This window comes from Calliopsis andreniformis, unplaced genomic scaffold (genome assembly GCF_051401765.1).
Source record: "Calliopsis andreniformis isolate RMS-2024a unplaced genomic scaffold, iyCalAndr_principal scaffold0022, whole genome shotgun sequence".
NCBI classification, from domain to species: domain Eukaryota; kingdom Metazoa; phylum Arthropoda; class Insecta; order Hymenoptera; family Andrenidae; genus Calliopsis; species Calliopsis andreniformis.
This window is the reverse complement of record NW_027480432.1, coordinates 575,565-589,907: the sequence shown is the minus strand read 5'-3', so window position 1 is coordinate 589,907 and position 14,343 is coordinate 575,565. Positions and strand designations below refer to the sequence as shown.

General features: G+C 29.2%; 3 protein-coding genes across 8 annotated transcripts; 1 reads left to right on the top strand and 2 right to left on the bottom strand.

Moving 5' to 3' along the window:
- Positions 1 to 80: 80 nt before the first annotated feature.
- Positions 81 to 6,066, bottom strand: LOC143187329 (DNA (cytosine-5)-methyltransferase PliMCI). Its single transcript, XM_076391458.1, has 16 exons — positions 5,942 to 6,066; positions 5,297 to 5,861; positions 4,844 to 5,207; positions 4,445 to 4,771; positions 4,226 to 4,378; positions 3,696 to 4,155; positions 3,427 to 3,626; positions 2,932 to 3,349; positions 2,531 to 2,854; positions 2,311 to 2,462; positions 1,901 to 2,235; positions 1,715 to 1,826; positions 1,492 to 1,641; positions 1,244 to 1,410; positions 933 to 1,173; positions 81 to 857 (listed from the first exon to the last, which is right to left on the bottom strand). Exons 1-16 carry the CDS (start codon positions 6,063 to 6,065, stop codon positions 621 to 623), a joined length of 4,329 nt encoding a protein of 1,442 aa, XP_076247573.1. The 5' UTR covers position 6,066; the 3' UTR covers positions 81 to 620.
- Positions 6,067 to 8,263: 2,197 nt separating this feature from the next.
- LOC143186928 (DNA repair and recombination protein RAD54B) lies at positions 8,264 to 11,738 on the top strand. Of its 4 annotated transcripts, none has more exons than XM_076390795.1 (10): positions 8,264 to 8,582; positions 8,655 to 8,754; positions 8,840 to 8,932; positions 9,025 to 9,157; positions 9,222 to 9,790; positions 9,858 to 10,605; positions 10,679 to 10,838; positions 10,924 to 11,050; positions 11,139 to 11,363; positions 11,443 to 11,738. In XM_076390795.1, exons 1-10 carry the CDS (start codon positions 8,305 to 8,307, stop codon positions 11,500 to 11,502), a joined length of 2,493 nt encoding a protein of 830 aa, XP_076246910.1. In that variant the 5' UTR covers positions 8,264 to 8,304; the 3' UTR covers positions 11,503 to 11,738. The 4 variants fall into 4 exon arrangements, with proteins under 4 accessions (XP_076246910.1, XP_076246911.1, XP_076246913.1 ...); XM_076390796.1 differs by having other exon boundaries at positions 8,363 to 8,520; XM_076390798.1 differs by having other exon boundaries at positions 8,417 to 8,520; positions 8,655 to 8,768.
- LOC143186929 (enoyl-CoA delta isomerase 3, peroxisomal) lies at positions 8,957 to 14,113 on the bottom strand. 3 transcript variants are annotated; one of them, XM_076390802.1, is made up of 8 exons: positions 13,159 to 13,361; positions 12,650 to 12,805; positions 12,394 to 12,566; positions 12,199 to 12,319; positions 12,037 to 12,126; positions 11,831 to 11,971; positions 10,727 to 10,786; positions 8,957 to 9,267 (listed from the first exon to the last, which is right to left on the bottom strand). In XM_076390802.1, the coding sequence occupies exons 2-7, from the start codon at positions 12,749 to 12,751 to the stop codon at positions 10,742 to 10,744; spliced, it is 672 nt and encodes a 223-aa protein (XP_076246917.1). In that variant the 5' UTR covers positions 12,752 to 12,805; positions 13,159 to 13,361; the 3' UTR covers positions 8,957 to 9,267; positions 10,727 to 10,741. The 3 variants fall into 3 exon arrangements, with proteins under 3 accessions (XP_076246917.1, XP_076246918.1, XP_076246916.1); XM_076390803.1 differs by lacking the exons at positions 8,957 to 9,267; positions 10,727 to 10,786 and adding an exon at positions 10,804 to 11,056; XM_076390801.1 differs by lacking the exons at positions 8,957 to 9,267; positions 10,727 to 10,786 and adding an exon at positions 11,608 to 11,763 and having other exon boundaries at positions 13,159 to 14,113.
- Positions 14,114 to 14,343: the final 230 nt, after the last annotated feature.

Genomic DNA, 14,343 nt, shown 5'->3' with positions numbered 1-14,343 from the left:
GTTGCTGCGTTGACTTTACATTTGCTAATATAGACGTAAATAACTGTAAATGGGTATGAAGGTAAATTTCATTATTTATCTATATTATTCACATAAACATGTATGCTTTTATTATAAAGTATTCATGTTACAATAAATATTTCTTGCATTCTTTCTCTTCCAAAACTATGTCAATAAACAATCTTGGTTTTAACATATAACTATAAAAAGGTACAATATATACATAGCATATAATTGTTATAAATGACTTTCCATACAAAAACAGTCCTCGACATATATGTATTCAATATTATAATATTTTTAATCGACAACTATCTTAACGCAATGTTAATTTAAAATACTGATTTCCATTTTTGAGAATTATACATAAAGTAAATGTTACGCCGTCTACGTTCTACATTCGAATTGCGTATTGGATATGCATCATGTAATACTTTTGGTCAAATTAATGGTAAAAGAAAAAAAGCACCTACATGTTTTTACCGGATACATATGTTTGTAAATTTATACAGATAAAAAAAGACATGTACATACACGTAACATATCACGCTACTGTTAAGATCGAATGTAGTATTTATAGTTAATCATGTATAAATATTTATTGGTTGTGTCTAATATCATTATGAATCTGTAAAAGTATCAAAGTTCTTTTCTAGTTGATTACTATTTTCACTTCCCAAGCATTTTCTAATCTCAAAACCAAGAGCGGCACCTAATGGTGGCGGTACAGCGTTACCAATTTGACGATGCTTATCAAGTATATTTCCATAAAAACGGAAAGAATCCGGAAATCCTTGTGATCTAGCACATTCCCTTACACTTACAACTCTGGTTTGCTCTGGATGTAAAACACGACCCTGTTCATAAACAACGAAATTAGGTTTCTACTCATACACATATAGAAATGTTATTTAAGTGAAACTAATTTTTACCTGTTTACCCATAGGTTCGGGATTAGTAATGGTAGTACCAAAAAATCCATCCCATTCTAATCGACCGTACAAGCCTGCCCAATGATTATGGCGGTTTCCGGTATGCGGTAAGCACCATGGTATTAAGGTATTATACTGTCTATCCATAGGATCGCATGATTTTCCTGCACAACAACTGCATACACCACGTAATGCTCCAGTGGAGCTTTTACCAGCTTTCTTATCATGATGAGTGTATTCTCTGCAACAAATGTACGTATTCTTAAGAAACTGATTAATTCATTTCTTTAATATCTGTAAGTTACACTTACAACTTCTTCGAATATGTTCCGTCACTTAGACGTACAGCAATATTTGGTAAATCTCGCCAATCAGACCCGCTCGCAGTTGGAATGTGTGCTATACGAGCTTCTACCAATGGTGCCATATCTTTGCAAATGTGATCACGTAATATTGTATCAGGTTCTTTAGGTCTCACCTAAAAAAATACTTTAAGCTTTAATCCTACATGTTTCGATACCAGTATTAGTCTAACAATTATCAATGATCTTGCTTTTACCTTTCTTTGAAAATGTGATATTGGTTCATCACCATAAGCCATTTCTTCTTTGTTCCAACCATTCCGAATATTAGGTAAGTCGGACATAGCATCGCGGACACTGATTGTTCTATACGGCGCCGATTCTGACCAATCACAGTTTGACGAATACTAAAAAGAAGAAAAGAGTAATAAGAAATATTTTTATAGAGTTGAAGATTCATGTTATGTTGACTGTACACACTTTTTTATTATCAACTATAACACTTAATTGACATGCCCGCTTACTGAACACATGGGTTGGTTCTGGATACTTTGGAAGTATTTCCCCAGGTGCAGCAGCTAGTATTATTAGTCTAAAATCGTATGAATAAAAAGTTGAAACATTCATTCAATTCAAATTCCGTAATATAATTTAGATTGCACGTACCTCCTCCGTGTTTGAGGAATGCCATAATTTCCAGCTTGTAGAATACCAAATGTGCACTGATAACCCATTCGTACAAGACATCTTAATGTTAATTTTAGTACCATACTTTTTTTAAATGAAACGAAATTTCTAACATTTTCCATGATAAAAAATTTCGGTCTATAGTAATCGCAATAAGATAAACACGATACTACTAAAGAATTCTTAAATAGCGAATATTGCCGTGAATTAAAGCGGTTCATTCCGCTAAAACCTTGGCAAGGTGGTCCACCGCATAATAATTCTACTTCCCCTTTTTGAGGTAGACGTTGTCCATTATTATCACAGGGTTCACCCTGTATATACGAGTAAACTATATGTTAGATTCATACATTATTTTCTAAATTTCACAAATTCATTAAAATACTCACGTTTATAACTTTTCGTAGAAGTACATTACAGTCTTCACAGAATACTGTGGTATCAGGATTATTTAATCGATATGCACATGCAGCTGGTTCTTCTCTTTCGATTGCCCATCGATTGTCAACAATACCAGCTTGTCGCAATCCCTCAGACAAACCTATATGTTAACTTTTAGAATAAAATATTGTACTGATTTAATTGTAGTAGTTAAAAATGTATACTAACCGCCACAACCAGCAAAAACATCCAAAGTCTTCAACTTTCTTTGTACAATAGAATAATCCACTGGTTTTTCGATTATTTTTTTACTTTCATTATTCTCGACTTTTTTACTTTTGCATTTTGCTTTTCCTTTTCCTTTGCCACATTTTCCAATATTCATAGCATGATTCGGAGGATCGAGAAATGTCTTTTCTGATGCATTGTAAGCTTGAGAAAAGTAAAAGCGATTTGGACCACCAGCAGTCCATTGCTCCACAGACTGATCTAAATTTTCAGAATATACTACGTAACATTTACCCGCTACTTCTGAAAACTTTACATCGCAAACTGAAAAATTTGAATTACAAGTTATTAATCATTGATCAATATAATTTAAGCATTGCTATACATTTAAACGCGCTTACTTTCGTCACTCCAATATACCATATTAAGATCAACTTGTTGCATCAATGTAAGTCCTTTATGCGTATTTTCCGGTCGATACATCTTGTTCACTTTAATCCATATATCGGATGAAGCAACTAATTTATTATTTGTTGTTGCATATATCGCATTTATATAACCAATATGGAATGGTTCAGGGGTATCATAATTCGAACCTTTCACATGATCCGAGGACTTTCTATAATATTCGGGATACATATCCTCATCTACCTTTCCTTTCTTTATTTTGGTAGAAATGTGATATGTAGATGTATATTTATATTTTATAGCTCCTGGGGACAAAAATACCATAGAGCCAACTCTAAATTCTTCGCCTTTATATTTTACTACATTATAAGTTACTTCTTTACTACTTTTTTCTTCTCCTTTATCAAAAACCTAAAACAAGCAAATTATTCATTTATATTTGAAATCAGAGAAGAAACAAATAAAGCATAAACTTCAATTTTTCAAACCTTTGGTGTATAATAGCTTTGTAGAGCAGTAAAGCGTATACATGCAGGGCAGAATCGATGACTAATTCCTTGTCGTTCGCATACAGGATCTGGAGGAGGATCTTCGAATCGTGCGGTTTCAGGAGTGTATCGTTTTTGGTAAAAAAATGTTTTTCCATTTTTATTTTGTATTTCATCTTCTGGCAGCAGATCTGCATTTCCTGAAATGTTATTAGTGATGTTTAATAATATACATTGTAAAATTTTTCATTAAGAAACAATATAATTACCTAATTCATTCCAATTTTTTGAACTAGTTTTATAAATTACAGTAGCTTTGGACTTAACCGAAGTGAATGGTACATTATCACATTCATCTAGTAAAAACAATTCTAATGGATCTGATGTTTCGCCAAGTACAGTATCGCTACCTCTCCTAAACCAGTTTGCATGACATAATTTTGCACCATTTTTGTCTTCCCACATATACATGACTTTAGCTACTTGTAGCGGTACAGTAGGATCGTTTGACTCAATTAGTACGTAGTCGTTTGTATTTATTTCTTCGTCAACTAAGATAACTGACTTATAGAATGTTCTTCGACCATCATTTATAATTGGTTCTCCTACCCAAGCAATTTCTTTCTGCGTGTGTTTAAATTCTTTCAAAATCATTTTTTGAGTGATTTTTATATTTTCGTGTAATGCTTCATTAAGATCATCATCTTCTTGATCTGAATCATTTGCTTCCTAAAAATCGATATCCAATATATACTTTTTGATACATAAATATATATACGTTTTTATTAAATTTTTTTACTTGTATTGCCATGTTTGGACATCTTCTTCTATTGCAAGCTTGTTTACTTTTTCCAGATCCACCGAATTTAATCATGTCTTTACAAGCAGAACAAATGCCACAGTCTGGTTGTTGACATGTTTCACAAATTCCGCATCTCGATCTTTTAGGTCCCTATTAAAAAACATTACATATTTTTATAACGCCACTTTTTTTATTATAAGAATTCTGATTACGTACCGACAGCTCTTTGTTTTTACTTGTAGCTAATTGGTCAGAGAAGAACGTTTCAAACATATTATTAACTAATTTTGTAGTTGTAGCCTTTGTCCAAGTAATCTTTTTATTCTTCTGATCTCTAGCTTGTGTTCTGCGTAATGCAATTCTTTTATTTAATGTTACACCTGCAAGTGTTATTAATGCTCGCATACACGGACTTGTAATTAATAAAGGATCTTCAGGTCTTGCTGATGCATCAAAAGAAATAACTTGATCACAGATAAATTGTGCATATCGTAACAAGGAATCTTCTGTAAATCTAGATAATCCTTTTGGTGGAACTATAGTCTAAAAAAAAATATAAAAATTATTAAGATAAAAATAATGTGAATGAAATATCCTACACTATTGAGATCTTACCTGTAACTTATTTAATAAATCTTCATAAGTTGGATTAATTTCATCCAACAAAAATTCTATAACTATTTTACTCATATAAATTTTTTCTTTCACAGAATCCATGAATGGTGCATATGCTTCAGCAGGTTCCATTAATATATACTCTGCAAATGGTGTATTAAATCCTACCAATGCTAATTCACCACCATCAAAACCTGACACCCACCATTCATTTATTGGTCCCATATCTTTTGCAGGTACACCTCCTTCTGGATGTGCATTTTCTTCATAAATAGGTTTCATATAACCAGAAAAATAAAGTACTACATTTTTTTCTATCAGGCCAGTATCAAAAGAACATAAATGACCATTTTTATCATATACACTATAAAAAGAAAAAAAATAGAAATTGAGTTTAATAAAATCTTAAAAGATTTATATTTGTATTCTTTCAAACAATAAATAATAAAGTACCAAAAATCGGTTATTTTATTTTGTGGTCTCTCATCACTTTCATGAACATTAGCTTCTTCTCCTGTAAATAAAGATAACTTTGGATCTGTTAATGCAATGAATTCTTCTACTGCCCCATTAGGATGACCTGGATATATTTTTAATTCGCTACTTGTTAGCTTTTGACAACAATATTCACATTTTTGTGGATTATTCATAGATTTCTGAAACATTGTTTTTGGTTCTTCTATAGTTACATCATGATTTTCCTTTTTAGTCTTTTTTAGGGCATTTTCAGATTCGTCAACTGAATCTTGTTCTTGCTTTAATTTCATTTCAGATGTATCATGTATTGTTTCTTTTTCATTTTGTATGAACATTGGAACCTTTGATTCTAATTCTTCAGCACCATTGCTCTTTCTCTTTGTAGGTTTTTTTAATTGAGTTTTTTCTTTCATTAATACATTTTTCATGGTATCTTCATCAACTTTATTTGAGTTAGAAGTACCTTCTACATTTATGTATTTTCCATTGCGAAGTTTCTTTCTATTGCTGTGTGCTTCTTGAATAGTCATGGCTTTAATTCCTAACGAATAAGAATTGAATTAAATCGTTTTATCATTTAAACAACCTTATATATTTCAAAATTATACTGAAATACTTTACCTGTATCCTTATTTCCTTCGATAATATGTCCGTTCAAAGGTATTTGATGCTCTTTTGTATCTTCAATTTGTGTTTGTTTCTCTATCTCGTAATTTTCAGTATTCCCTATAATAGCGGATATCATATTGAAACCGATTATTTTTCATCAATTTTTATTTAAAACTCTTTACAGGATATACAGTTTTTACGTTTAGACTGCAACCACCGTAATATGACTCTATTTCTATCATTAAAATTAATTACAAATGAACACGTTCTTCATAGCTTCAGAAATATGCACTATACACACAAGCATGGGACATCTATACCGATGGTATACCGCCAAAATCTCTTATGGCCTGTTTACATGAAAAGGCCATATAGAAGCGCCATCTTCGTATCCTACTTTATTTATTAATTATTTGTATCGAATGTGATTCAACTGTCCCATTCGGTGGATATTAATTTTTACTGTCTTTGAAGGGAACAGATCATTGTAAACGAATCACTAATTTCCATATAATTTTTTATGTACATAAAATAACATTGAACTTTCAAGATTCTAATTCATAAAAAATGCAAGCTACTTAATTTGTATGGTACGTGAAAGTAATTGACGCTATTAGACATACATATGTGTATGTTTGCAAATATGTTTATTAATCACAGCATTGGGTGCTTAATAGTGGAATTATGACGTTAATAAAGAATGTAACCATTACTTATTATTAATACATTTGTTGTTATTCACTGTTGACTGAGATTTCGTTGACTTTATTTCCAAATATGTTAAAATCAGTGCTATTTGAAGAAGAAGTATAGGAAGGTGTATACGTATACATCAGAATTTTAATGTAAATTAAATTTAAGAGTAATTCTTTAATTTATATTTTAAAAAGTATGTAATACATGTAATACAAAACAAATTGTCTCATAAATTATCTATTTAATTTAATTTGTTTTACAGGTATATGTATTATTGTTAAAGGACTCAAAAACTAAGACATGGGAGGTATAAGCTTAACGGATGAACAAAAAAAGTTCATGCAAGAGTGTGAAAATGAATTTAAGGATCGTTATACAGAAAAAGATAATGCATTTATGAAAATAAAAAATATGGAACTACGAAAACCACCAATTGTAGATCCATGGTATAACAAAGCACGTACATCTCAGTATAAATGGTCAAGACAGTCTCATGGTCCAGGAAAACGTTATAATGCTTGGGAGAGACGCAATAATGATAGACACACAGGCAGACATTCTCATTACAATTACAGATCCTAATGTGAAGATTCATAACTACAGTTTATTTATATCATTTTGTAATATTTCCATATAACTGACATTTATACATTATAATTAAAATTAAACTTCTGTAAAGATTCCGAAAATACAAACAAAATAAACAACATTACCAGAGATGAAATAATAGCATTACTCCTTTTAGTAAAATATCTTTATTAATCATTTTACGCACAATCTGAAGATGTGGAATTATTATAGAGATTCTATGTATCGTTATGCAACGATAATAACCCACAGAAATTCTTAATTTAATGCAAAAACAGTATTTGAAAATTTATTGGGGCACCGAACCCTAATGATACGGCCCTTAAAAAAAGTTGCTAACGATCGCTTCGACATCTAACGGCGATCCACGAACTAATATTTTCAGGTAAGGATCGTATCATTAGGGACCGGTGGCCCCTTTGAATAAAATTTTATTAATCATTAGAAACTCATTAACAGGCAATATTATTATTGAAAATAGTTCAGAATACTGTCTCAAGCTACAAAATTGAATTATGTAAGTGAATTCGAGCAGTGAATATACTCAAAATAAAGAAATATTACTCAATTTATGTTCATTAATTATTTGTGCTATTATTGACTTATCTATCCGCATAATTGACAACTTCTGTCATATTCTAAGCCTATTCTGAACGATTTTTCATAATAATATTGCCTTCTAATGAGTTTTGAATGATTTAAGGAATTTTTATTCTAAGGGGCACTGGCCCCTAATGATACGATCCTTACCTAAAAATGTTAGTTCGTGGGTGGCCGCTAGATGGCAAAGTTGTCGTCTGCAACTTTTCTTAAGGGCCGTATCATGAGGGGGCGGTGCCCCTAATAATTCTTCAAATGCTGTTTTTACATTAACTAATCAAATTCTACGGATTTTTATCATTGCATAATGATGAGTAGAGTATTTACAATAATTCTAAAACCATCGAACCGCCCATAAATTAATAAATAAGTATATTGTATATTATTAGTTCATAGACTGCCGCTAGATGACTATTTAAGAGGTTTGAAATGTAATTTTAAGTCCTTTAACGTATAATATTATCACATTTGTTTACTTAATTAAATGCATTATGTATCGATGCAATCAAAGTAATAGATTTAAGTTTCTTTTAAAGTCTGAACAATCAGTAAGTAATAAATCCAATGAATGTTCAGAAAATATTAATATATCATCAGAGAAGTCAAAGTGTGGTGCACATAGAAGTACCAGAAGAATCCTTAATTTATTTAACAAACCAATTGAAAAATACAATGAAGAAATACAGATAGAAAATGATGGAAATAAAGTAAATAAAGACAATTCAATTGTTCAAATAAGTTCATCCACTGATTTTTCAAGTGATCCAATGTAATTAGTTAACTATATTAGTTCTAATGCAAATAATTAAGTAATTAATGACATATTTTGCTCTTTGTTTAGTACTTTCAGTGTTGTATTAGGTAAGCAGTCTACAAGGAAGCATAAAAAATGGGAGGACGATGGAATTTTAGAAGTTACAGGAAGAAATGCAGTTTTAAAAGTACAGACGTGCATGTAATTATAAAAAATACAGACAGTTCTTTACTATTTAATTAGTTAATTTATTTCAATTTCATATTTGCTAGGATACAGAAGGCAATATTATTCATAAAACAGTTGTTAATCCTGAAACATTAGTGGAAGGTTTTAGAATGTTTATTCAAAGTAAAGAAATTGAGGTAAACAAAGATACACACAATCAATAAGGATAAACAAAGAAGTAAATAAAAATACATATATATAATAAAAAATTAATAAAAAATATTTACAGATTATTGAGAAGATAACACCTAATAAACTGTTGCAAATTGAATCATTAAAGAAAACAGTTCAAGAACCACCCATAAAGAAGAAGAAAACATTAAATTGCAGTCCATACCTTCCACTTGAATCTTTGAAGACAGGTACAAGATAAAGAAAAGTAATAAAAGATACATTTTGAGTTGATATGTTCATTTTATATTTAAGGACTCAAATTAACATGTAAGCCTTTGGTAATGCCTTCCTTGAATACCTGTAAAAGTTGGATAGAAAATGATATATTAGAAAAGGAGGAAGAAGTATCTGTAGATACTTGCTTGGTGAATGTACTTAGACCACATCAGCGTTATGGTGTAGTGTTTTTATATGAATGTATCATGGGTTTGAAAGTACCAAATTATTTTGGTGCAATTTTGGCTGATGAAATGGGACTTGGCAAAACATTACAATGCATTACAGTTATTTGGACATTGTTAAAGAAAGGACCACATGGAAAACCAATACTAAAATACGTATTAATAGTAACACCTAGTAGTTTGTGTAATAATTGGAACAAAGAATTTGTACGTTGGTTGGGGTCTCATAGAATATTTCCATATGTTGTAAATTCTAAAAACAATATAAAGGATTTCAAAAAGCAAGTAAGAAATTCAATTATGATTATTAGCTATGATATGCTCAGTAGATCTCAAGAAGAAATTAGAGAAATAACATTTGATTTAATTGTATGTGATGAAGGTCATAGATTAAAAAATAATGATATAAAGGCAGCAAAGGTGAGTAATACCAAAGAAGTGGAAGTATATGAAAATTTATAGTTTTTAAAAATCATATCCTTTTCAGATTTTAAATGACATAAATTGCAAAAGAAGAATCCTTTTGAGTGGAACTCCTATACAAAATAATTTACAAGAATTTTTTGCTTTAATTGATTTTGTGAATCCTGGCATATTGGGTGATAATCCACAATTTAAGAAATATTTTGCAAATCCTATAGTAGCCTCGCAATGTCCTAATGCATCTACTAATGTTGTGTCCTTGGGCACAGAAAGGGCTAATGAACTGCATAATAAAACTCAAAACTTTATTCTAAGACGTACTCAAGATAAAATTGATAAATATTTGCCCTCTAAGCACGAACTAGTTGTATTTTGCCGCTTGTCGAACGAACAAGAAGCTCTATATTCACGAGTTATAGATACGTGGTTCAAAAAAACTGAATTATCAGATAACAACATATCACCTTTAACGGTAATCACGACTCTAAAAAAAATTTGTAATCATCCACAATTATTTTATCAAGACAAAAATGAATCACTTTATAAAAATCTAACTTCTTATGCAACAGAAAATAAAACTATTTCGAAAGAGGCATATTGTGGAAAGATTTCTGTTGTTCAGACACTAATGAAAAATTTAAAAACGACAGACGAAAAGCTTGTATTAATTTCGTATTTCACACAAACACTCGATTTATTAGAGACTATTTGTAATACCGAAAGATTACAATTTCTTAGATTAGATGGCAGTACACCAAGTAACATGAGATCTAAGATTGTTGAACAATTCAATTCTAAAAGCAATGATAGCAGTTAGTATATGCAAAGTATTTAATTTACTATTTAGTTTATTTAATATTTATAATTTGTATATTACACTTATAGAGGTCTTTCTATTAAGTGCAAAAGCTGGTGGAGTGGGATTGAACTTACCAGGTGCATCCAGACTTATACTGTTTGATTCAGATTGGAATCCTGCATCTGATTCCCAAGCTATGGCAAGAATTTGGAGAGAGGGACAAACAAGAGATGTTTATATATTACGGTTTGAATACTTCAAACTATAAAATAAAGTTTTCAATAATTTATAAACAAGGCATGAGTTTATAATAATGTAATTAAATTTATAGATTACTAACAACAGGCACAATTGAAGAAAAAATTTTTCAAAGACAAATCAGTAAAGCTGGCTTAAGTACAACTGTGGTAGATATGAATTCCTTTGCATCTTTAAAATTATCTATGAGTGAATTGAAGGTTTGTCTGTGAAATATATTTGAAAAAATCAATAATTAAAATTAATTTTAGTTAATAGTTTGTAATAATAATTCGTAATACTTTGTAGGACTTATTCACATTAACAACAGACACAAATTGTTTAACCCATAATCTAATGAAATGCTCTTGTAATGGCTACAAAGAAGTAAATATACTAGCAGAAAAATTTAATCATGAAATACGAGAATCTCAACTTCTTTTAGATGATAAAGTCTTTCAACGCAATATAACTATAAATCATCTTCTAGAATGGGAACATTATCAACGACCAATTCCAAATAAGATAATGCAGGTAAAAAAAAAATTAATTAATGACCAATATTTAAAGAATATTTATATAATTTTTATCATTATTTTCAATCTTTTTTCAGGATATTATGTTATTAGAAATATCTAGTGATATAACATTCTTATTTAAAAATTCTACTTGAAGTAATGCAGATTAACAAGTTAGATTAACAAGAGTTGTCCTTTACTGTATGAAAGTATATCATTTGTTTAAAATATTTATATGTTTCATATTGTTATAAGTAATTCTAAATTTTGCTTTTACGTGACATAACGTTAAAGAGTCTCTCTATGCAGTCAGAAGATTGAAAACGTTTCAAAAGTTCAGCAGATTCTTGTGCATTAGCTTCCAATAAAATTTCTTTATTCCATCTTTTAACCATACGTTTGATCGCTAGTATTGACTGAAAGATTTATTTATTTAGAATAAATTATTTAATATATCAATAAAAAGACGTCTTGATAATTTACCTCTACTGAAAGTGTGGAAATGTTTTTTAAATATATCCAAACATCATGCAAAGAATCATGTTCATATACTTTGCTCACTAAACCATATTGTTTGGCTTCAAGAGCATTCATTCTGTAGCCTAAATATAACATATCACCAGCCTAAAAAGAAATTAACATAAAAACTATATATTAATCAAAATTAATAATACTAAAACTCTAAGTACCTTAGACTGCCCAAATACTTTGGGAAATGTATATGTGGAACATCCTTCTGCAACAAGACCCAAACTAGTAAATGGTGTTTGGAAATAAGCCTATAATATTTAAAAAATAATTAAGTATTCTATAAAAATAAAAAAAATATTAACATAATATATAAGAATTACCATATGAGATGCATATACCATATCAAACAATGGTAAAATTGTCACTGCCATTCCAACTGCTGGTCCATTTACAACAGCTATTAAAAGTTTCGGATATGTAATTAAAGCATCAATAAAATTTCTAAAAAATAACTTATCTATTAATAAAAATCAGAATACATTTAATCTGAGGTAGATTTTATTCCAAATACGTACTTAAATAGATCTATTACACTTTTAATGTCAACAGAATTCCCATCCTGAGTCATTAATGAAGAACTAAAATCGTTTCCACTACTAAAGAAATTTCCAGCTCCAGTGAAAACTACTACATGGGTAGAACTATCGTCAATGGACTCATTCAAAATATGTATTAATTTTTTATACATCTGCTTAAAAAAGAAATAATCTGAGAGAACTGTTACTTCGCATTCCAACCTTAAAACTAGCGTTATATTTTCTTGTTACTTACAGAAATATTAATAGCATTTCTCTTTTTTGGTTGATTTAATACAATTTTTCGAATTCCTTTTTCCACAAAAGATAAAATCTCAGACGAGTCTTTATTATTCATTGTATGAATTGGTCTATACGAAGATCATTTAACAAAAAAGACCTGTCGTACTTTCTGCGATCGTAAATTACAAAAATTCAATTCATTCCTTAAATAAATTTTCATCTAGATACTTTCAATTTTTCATTTTATCTATATATTTAAATGTATGGTAAATTTTGCTCTTACTACTGTATGTAATAATAAAGTTTATTATTTAAATAACAATTTTAAAGTTATTAAACTTGAATGAGATCAAAATTATAAATGACAAAATAATACTTCAAACGAAATCTTATATGTTTGAAAATAATAATAAAAAATTTATTTGTACTAGTAATAACATGATTTTTTTTACAATAAATTAAGATGAGTAATGAAGATACAAAATATTCATAAAGAATGTTCTTAAAAATATTCAATATTACCTTGTATTCCCTGTTATTTTCAATAAAGTAATAAATTATGCAACTAAGTATCATCCAACCAAAATAACATCAAAGAATTTATTATTCTGTAGCAGTAATACTAGCACATCACAGCCACTATAATTCTCAATTATGGAAGTTCAAATGAAACACACAAAGTAATGATTTTGTTCTGAAAAGTAGTACTAATATAGGGAAATCGGTTATACAATTGCGGAATTTTGTATAATACATTTTTATACAAAATATTAAAGGGAGAAAATGATTTCTTTGATAAGCATAATTTCTATCTTAATAATACAAATAAATGATACAAACGATTACCCTTACACTGCATTACTGTAACTAGTATTGCTTTTCAGTTAAATACTGGATATATTAATAGCGATAATCGCGATTTCTCTTATTCTTAGTAGTACCATTTCAAAAGATCTAAAATAAGTTACATAAGGACAGTACTGTTGTACTTATATGTGTTGATGTTGCCATGCCTGATACATATATTTTTTTGCAATTTACATTCGTAAATATTCTGTCTACTAAGATATATTGAATTTGTTAATTTCAAAACTATATTTTGTAATCACAGATTATATGGCCATATTACTAATTCCTAGACAACATCTCTACAAAAGGTATTATTCTATAAGTAGCAGTGTTTGTACATTATGTATAACTTATATCGGATATAAACATTAGAAAGAATGTCTAACTGCTTACACTTATTCTAATATATAAATTAAGATTTTCAATTCAATGTATAATTATGGACGTTTTCTTAATACAAAATTAAGCAAATGGAGATTGTTTCACTTGCAATATATTACACATTTTATTTGGAAAAAAGTTGAAACTTGAATTTTTTTTCTATGCAATTCATTTGACTCGAAATTACTTTTTCTTTTAAAAGAAGTATCATAAAAGATATATAGTAAAAAGGAATACTATAAAAACATATACAGAATATAACAAAATATGAAGATAATTTCTTATCTTTCGCGCATTATTATATTTTAAGTAGAATAACATATTTAAAATTAATATACGGAATGCCGAAAGCTATTAAAATTAAAAATTGGAAATAGTTTGATAGTAAATTTAGTATTTAAGCTAGAACAAATTCATTCACATAAATACGATCGATGATAAAGTAACAATAAATATTAATCCAAACTAATAATTCTT